The sequence below is a fragment of the Megalobrama amblycephala genome, linkage group LG5 (genome assembly GCF_018812025.1).
Source record: "Megalobrama amblycephala isolate DHTTF-2021 linkage group LG5, ASM1881202v1, whole genome shotgun sequence".
Classification (NCBI taxonomy): domain Eukaryota; kingdom Metazoa; phylum Chordata; class Actinopteri; order Cypriniformes; family Xenocyprididae; genus Megalobrama; species Megalobrama amblycephala.
Genome location: NC_063048.1, coordinates 4,367,503 through 4,375,498, shown reverse-complemented (window position 1 = coordinate 4,375,498; position 7,996 = coordinate 4,367,503). Strand labels below are relative to the sequence as shown.

The following is a 7,996-nucleotide window of genomic DNA, read 5'->3' as shown; positions in this document are numbered from 1 at the left end:
TTATTCTCTGAGAGATATAGAATATAGAATTTCATATTTTAATTTTTTTTTTTTTTTTTGAAAACAAATGCAAAGACATTTAAAGACAAGGTCCCAGTGAAGTGTTTTCATATAACTAACCTCAGAAATTATCCAATTTGTGAAGCAGCAGCAATAAACATTTCTGCAGTTTACTTCTTCCTGTTCCTCAGAAACATTTAAACATGTATAAAAACCAAGTGAGGGAAAAAATTGCTCACAAGTGAACATGTAAACTCATTGTGTTGAATGTTTGTGAGTGTCACAGATGCTGTAGAAGAACAAAATACTGGCCGTCAGTCAGATGGATGGATGGATGAAGGGGCAAATATGATGTTCTCTGATTATTGTGACAGCCAGTGAAACTGTAACCAGAACTGTTCAGACTCCAGGGTATTTTTTTTTAATCCAAATCATCCTCAAACATGTGTCATATTTCTGTTCTCCTCAGACAGAATGAGACGAGTGTCTGCTGTGTTTGGATCCAGTGTCAGATATACCGGTCTCTGAAGACAAGAAAAGAGAACAAAACAACATTAACCACAGATATGTGTGTATGAACATACCTGTGTCATATTCCATGATTTACACTATAAAAACACACAAATTTACTTGATGAGAATATTAATTATAATAAATATATTATAAATGTTTATTTATTAATATATAAAGACATACCAGATTTCTGTGTTTTATTGAAAAAGCTCATTAAGCAATATCACATGAGCAAGAGTGAAAAACAGTGAGGATCACAACAGTTAAAGACGTGTATTTAATGCTTGTTTATGAGAAATAGTAAAGACAGATGAAAGAAACGTGTGTGAAAGACCTCAAACGTGTGCTAGCTTGTCAAAATGATCCCTTGATTGTGAAGACAATGAAGCTGCAGAAGAAGATCCAGTGTCAAAACATGGAAGCACCTCAATTGTATGGGAGTATGTGGTTTTAAACACTATGAAGGAACTCAATCAAAATGCTATAAAACCTGTACAGCAGATCATGTGCAGTCACTCAAAGAGGAAATAAGACAAACCTGTCAGTCTAAGCACAACATTGTTATATTCTTACTAAAGAAGCAATCCACTGATTCTGAGCCAAATATAACCTAATAACCTAATAATTTTAAATAATTTTAAAAAATGATCTCATGTGTTTCCAAACCTACATGGATTTCTTCTGCTGAACACAAATGATGATATTTTGAAGTTTAGGTGACCACTGATATCTATTGTAAAGGAAAAAACACTGAGAGCACATCGTTTAACAAATGCAAATGAACTTGTGCCCATCTGTTCATGCTGGTCTGAAAACAAGGTTAAACGAAAAGCATTTAATCTGTTGTTAAACTAGCAAAAGTGAATTCGGAAACGCCCTAAGTACACCTGCGCCATGTGCTTCAGACCATGCACTTAGAACATTAAAATAGGGCCCTGAGACTTTTCATACTGAAAAGAAAATGTCTTTTGTGTTCCACAGAAAAAAGAAAGGCATACAGGTTTGGATGACGTGAAAGTGAGTAAATAATGCCAGATATTAAATGTTTGGGTGAACTATCTTTTTTAAGAAGGCCTACTCATTGAGACTGATATTGTAGCAAACGTAATCTTTTCTTCAACGCAGCTTTACTACAGACCCTTTCCACATTTCACTCCACTGTACACTTGTTGATGGTAAGACTGAAATGCAAAAACAAACATTCACAGGATTAGATAAATCTTACTGCTCAACATACATGAATTTGTTCAGTGTGCAGTTTGGATCATTCAGTAGATCAGAGAGCATCTTGACTCCTGATTCTCCCAGGTTATTGCCTCTCAGATCTAGCTCTCTCAGGTGTGAGGGGTTTGAACGCAAAGCTGAAGCCAGATAACCACAGCCTATATCTGTCACCTTACAGCCACATAATCTACAAACATAGAAACAATGAAGATATCTGTAACTGTGACATCAAAACTCACAACAAACGCATATTAATTCTGTTGAATAATTACACATCTATTTCATATAAAATGATAAGAGTTAAATCTCTCTCATTTCATAAACTATAAGTTTTGCTGAAAGGAGAATATGGTTCTGATCAGATCTATACAGCCATCTACCAGATACTGAGGATCAAGAAGCACACACACACACACACACACACACACACACACACACACACACACACACACACATTTTATATAGTGTCATATAAGCCCATGCGGGCTGGGCACCATGAGTGCATGACACTTAAAAATATTCATTCATTCATTCATTCATATATGCTTCAATATACTTAATGAATGAATCTCAAACCTCAGTTTCTCCAGCTGACAGTTTGGGCTTTTCAGTCCATCAGAGAGCAGCTTTACTCCGGAGTCCTGCAGGTCATTGAAACTCATGTCCAGCTCTATCAGACAGGAGTTTGATGATTGTAGAACTGATGCCAGAATTTCACAACACTGACCAGTGAGTTTACAGTATTCTAATCTGAACAGAATAATACACTGAATTACACATCCATTGACAGTGGTGTAAAGTAACAGTACAAATACTTTACTTACTGTACATTTTTTTTACTTTGAATATTTTCAACATTTTTTGAACATTTTTTGAAAATAACACTTACTTTGCTATATCAAAGCATTTATTTTAATTATTGCTTCATTTTAAAGCCAAATACTTCTACATCTACAAATCTTCTCTTGTTAATAGTTACTATAATTTTTAAAAATGTTTTCATTGTTTGTGAAAAGAGAGTGCAGAGAAGCAGCATGTAGGCAGTGTGCAGCTAGTGAGCTCAGAGTATGAGTACGCAGCAGTGTTTACATGTCCTCTTATTATAAGCAACGGGACATCTCCAATGGGCCGATAATTCCACCATATTAAGCGGTGATATAGCTATACTGCAGTGAATGAGATTCACCATGATCATAATGTGTGACAAACAGTGATTAAACCATGCAGTTGCAGCGCGACAGCAGAGAGAGACAGGCCTCCAGCGCGGCAATGATGAACTTGCTTGTGCTGGTGGTTCTAACCAGTGATAAACACAACGAGAGGTGTTCGACCCATCTGAATTCAACATTCCTATGATATGATAGGTTTCTAACACTAGAAATACTGAAGAAATCACACATTTATTTATTTTTTTTCCTAAAAATTATTTGGACAAATAACTTATAAATATCAATATTCTATATTTTGTCAAAAATACTAGAAAACGCAGCATCACCACAACTATGTTCCTTTTTCGAAAGAAATGGTATCTGCAAGGATTTCCAGGATTTAGACTGTGCCATAGCACTGAGACTGCTCTCATTAGAGTTACAAATAATTTGCTCTTATCATCAGATTGTGGTTGTATCTCCCTATTAGCGTTATTGGAACTTAGTGCTGCATTTGACACTATTGATCACAACATTCTTTTGAATAGACTCAAAAATTATGTTGACATTAGTGGAACTGCATTGTCATGGTTCAAATCATTCTTATCTGACCATTATCAGTTTGTAGCAGTAAACAAAAAGATGTCATCACAAGTTTAGTGTGGAGTTACTGCAAGGCTCAGTACTAGGACATTGTTTTTCACCCTGTACATGCTACCCTTTGGAGATATAAGGAAGCATGGCGTTAGTTTTCACTGTTATGCTGATGATACTCAGCTCTATATTTCTACACGCACTGACGAAACTTACCAATTCACAAAATTAACTGAATGCATAGCTGATATTAAAAAGTGGATGACTAGTAATTTTCTATTACTAAATTCAGAAAAAACTAAAACAGAGATTCTAATTATTGCACCATAATTGCACCTCTGCACATAATAACCAAGAATACTGTCTAACACTTGATGGCTGCTCTGTTAAGTCTTCGTCGTCAGTTAGGAACCTGGGTGTGCTCTTTGATACCAATCTTTCATTTGAAAGCCACATTTCTAGCATCTGTAAAACCGCATTCTTCCATCTTAACCCTCTACCGCATAGTATTGCCATATGGCAACATACTCTTTGTGTTCATTTCCTTGCCACCGTCTCTTTAAGAGAACATTCTCGTTTTTTTGTTGGTAAGAGAAGACCTTAGTTTAGCCAATGATGTGCTTTGGTTAAGTCACATGACATACAATTTTTTTCTGTGGCACAATTTCTGACAGACTGTCGTCTCTTGTCGGTAGTTGCTGAAAGCAAACTAAAACGTCAGTAACAAACAAGGACCCGCCCATGTCACATTCACAAAAAAATTGTTAACATCATCTCAGGTAAGTTATGATGACATATTCACCACTCAAAAAAGTTACGAAATTAGTTTTTGGTAAATCGATAAAATGTCTGTGTTGCCATATGGCAACACTGCGCAATAATGGAATGACATTATAATAGGTTAGATAGCTAGCAAAGGCCAGCTGCAGTCTGTTAAGCTGTAACAATAAAAACATTTATGCTAGTGATATAATGTTGATTAGTCGTATGTTAAGGACTGCCATGGCATTTGTATTATAAAATCAACATCAGAGACCTGCCACCCAGGGACGTGCACAGACATTTTGGGGGGCAGGGGCTCAAGTGGAAAAAAGGGCACTTCTCATAATTATTTATTTAAAAAAAAAAAAAAAAAAAAAAAAAACCTTAAATATATTAAGACAACTTTGACTTTCCTCACACTCATGCAATTTGTTTTATACTCCACAGATTTCTACAAAATAATCTTTTTTCACAGAGACCATGGTCTTCTCACAAGAGAAGTCAACACCAACTATTTTCAAGTAGCTATATATTTAGAATAAATGACTGCACCAAGGAGAGGGACATAGTTTCACTAATAATTTGTTTATTTTGCACAAATCAATAAATCGTTTTAATTTTTTTGGTGTTATTGGAATATTTCTTTCATGAAGTGGACAATTTTACGATTTTGGTCTATTTTTCCTGCCATGTCTTTTACTCTAATGGAAAGAAAACTTTTAACCCTAACCCTACACATTTAGATGGTGTTTGTTTTAAGCCTACTACTGTAGATTTCTTCTAAATTAACCAAAACAAGCTAATCTGCATATTTAAACACATCAAGATTTTTTTTTTTCCTGAACTGTTATTAATACATTATATATTATAACAAATGCCTGCAGAGGGCGCAAAAGCCTGCTGATTTTTGTTGTTAGACAGCACAGCATGATCAAAGCCATCATGATTAAAAAAAATATTATTAGTTAAATAATAATATTGGCCACTTCTTTGAGATAGAAATGCTACAGCCACTGTAATTTCTTCAACAAGAATACATGGACATCAAACATGCAAAAACAGAGCGAGGGTTTAAATTTTTATTGATGTATTATCCTGTGTAAGCATAGATTTAAGAATAGCATTATGTAGCTAATGCTGTATTATGATTTTTAAATAGTTTTAATAAAGCATGCGTCCTTAGGAAACTGTCTAATAATGTGGTTCATGGATGTGCGTCCATGGAATGCTCCTCTTCTGGTATTGACAGCCCAACCGATATCTTTACCATGGTTCAAAACGCAATGCATAGCACAATAAAATAATTGAAATTACAATATGACATAAATTTCATTAGTATCAAATCAGGCAGAAGTGTTGATGCTGGACAAACTAAATGTATAAATAACCCTTAAATAGCCAAAACGTTCAGGTTTGTGAAAATAGGCTAGCCTACCTGAAAGAAATGCACGGGATGGATCCATCTAGGGTCTAGGGTCATCTACCTGTGCCTCACCTCTGATTTTTTTTTTTTTTGATGAAGTTTCGTACAGAAAAAAGGTGAAGTTTCAAGGATTATGTGGGGTTCATGTTCATAGCCTTCCTCTCATAAGATTATGTAATGTTGAATTTTCATGAACTGCAATGTTTTTGGTTTTATGTCAATGTTTTATGATACATGATGAACAGTATTAGATTTGTTTTTAACTGTCTACATTTGCAATTTAAATAATATTCACGAAAAACGTAATGAAATTCAAAGAATATAAAGCATTATTCAGCAAAAGAGAATGAAATAAATAAAAGCACAAGATGTTGGAAAATAAGTATAAGGTGTTGTTTATATTTACTGCTAAAGCTTATAATAGCACCAATTGATTCAATACAAAACATTTCTGAGAAAAAATATTAACTATATACACTTATTCTAATTTATTTCCACTATTGTACGTTGTTGCTATATGGCAACATATCATAAAGTACCTTAAAATAATATTTTTTTTTCCAATTTTTTTTTACAGCACTTTAAGTTAAGCCATTCTAAGAAAAGGAAAAGAGTCACATTTTTTTCTATAGATTTATCATAATGCGTGCGCTAGAGGGTTAAAAATATAACTAAACTACAACATGTACACAATGACAAATGCGGAACAGTTAGTTCATGCGTTCATGACCTTAAGGCTAGATTATTGTAATGATCTACACTGTGGTACCCTGCATGCTTAATAAACAAACTACAGCTGGTCCAAAATGCAGCAGCTAGAGTTCTTACTAGAACTAGAACCAGGAAGTATGACCATATTAGCCTGGTTCTGTCAACACTGCACTGGCTCCCTATTAAACATCATATAGATTTAAAAATCTTGCTAATTACTTACAAAGCACTAAATGGTTTAGCTCCTCTGTACTCGAACAAGCTCTTAACGCATTATAGTCCTTCACGTCTATTGCGATGTCAGCATTCTGGCCAGTTGATAATACCTAGAATATCAAAATAAACCGTAGGTGGTAGATCCATTTCCTATAGCACCTAAACATTGGAACATTCTTCCTAGCATTGTTCAGGAAGCAGACACACTCTGTCAGTTTAAATCTAGACTAAAAAAGCATCTCTTTAACCAGATACAGATCAGATGGAGGACCTGCGCCTAGGCACAACCACAATGCATCACTGAATTGTCAGCTAGATTGTGTCAACTATCCTCTGTGAAGACCTTATAGACATGACAGACAGTGGCACAAATCCTCAACAAAACCATTTCCATACCAGCGTAATGAATCTGATCTTTAACCAGATAGAACTGGATTAAATATTTTTACTGTTCCAATCCCAATCTGAATTATGACCCGTAATGCTGCCTGAATCATAATCATGCGCTGTTCGTTAATGCCCAGAGAAGAATTGGCCCACCTACTGAGCCTGGTTTCAACTGTCAACTGATGGAGTTTCTGTTGCCTCTGGCTTGCTTAGTTGGGGAAACTTTACATTCAACTCGATTTTCAACAACTTGATTTTTTTTTATCTGCCTGCATTGACACCATTCTATGCGAATTGAACCGAGCTGGATGATGATATCACTGTTTTCTTGGGAGATGTGTTACACAGATTCACAGTAGATTCGGATGTACAGTTCTACACATGCACAGTCCATATTACGAACTAATGGACCCTTTTTCAATACCAAAAACAACATTTATATAAAATACTATTTATTAAACAACAATATTTAAACTAACAATAAATAAGTACAATTGTAAACTTCAGTCAAACGTACAAAAGCAGTGCTCTACAGGAGGTAAGTGTAACGTAACTGCTCCGAGACTCGAAAGCTGAGGATCCAAATGCAGTTTATTGAACAGGGTAATCCACAAACAAGGTAAAAAAAAAAAAAAAAAAACAAAGGGTCAAAAATACACAAGAAGGCAGTTCAAACAGACAACAAGGCAGGAACACACAGGCAGACAGGGTAATCCAAAAGACAGGCAGGGAATCAGAATAACCAGGAAACATGAAACCAGCAAATGCTCAGAATTGCAGCTGTTACACTAAACAATACTTCGCAGGAAATAAGCGAGACACAGGCACTACTTATACACAGGCACAAACAAGCTTAACAAGATAAGTTAACAAGGGGGTGTGGTCCAATGAATGTCCATGGTAACAAACAAGGGGTACAGAGTGGCAGGGAAACACAAGGTGCACAAACAACAGAGGAGATACAGGGAACACAGGCAGGGATCATGACACTAAGTTAAATATATATGGCGGAGGGAAA

General features: G+C 35.4%; 1 protein-coding gene across 2 annotated transcripts; it reads right to left on the bottom strand.

Moving 5' to 3' along the window:
* Positions 1 to 346: 346 nt before the first annotated feature.
* Positions 347 to 2,706, bottom strand: LOC125268135 (ribonuclease inhibitor-like). Of its 2 annotated transcripts, XR_007184807.1 has the most exons (4): positions 2,314 to 2,706; positions 1,004 to 1,924; positions 848 to 901; positions 347 to 524 (listed from the first exon to the last, which is right to left on the bottom strand). XR_007184807.1 is itself a non-coding variant. In XM_048190247.1 (2 exons), the coding sequence occupies exons 1-2, from the start codon at positions 2,397 to 2,399 to the stop codon at positions 1,735 to 1,737; spliced, it is 276 nt and encodes a 91-aa protein (XP_048046204.1). In that variant the 5' UTR covers positions 2,400 to 2,706; the 3' UTR covers positions 702 to 1,734. The 2 variants fall into 2 exon arrangements, 1 of the variants encoding a protein (XP_048046204.1); XM_048190247.1 differs by lacking the exon at positions 347 to 524 and having other exon boundaries at positions 702 to 1,924.
* Positions 2,707 to 7,996: the final 5,290 nt, after the last annotated feature.

What these genes read in the sequence shown, in the direction of transcription:
- LOC125268135 (XM_048190247.1), bottom strand. Translation starts at nt 2,399, where the DNA reads ATGAGTTTCAATGACCTGCAGGACTCCGGAGTAAAGCTGCTCTCTGAT. An exon ending in TGTCAGCTGGAGAAACTGAG is followed by an intron (nt 1,925 to 2,313) that starts GTTTGAGATTCA and finishes CTATGTTTGTAG; the next exon opens with ATTATGTGGCTGTAAGGTGA.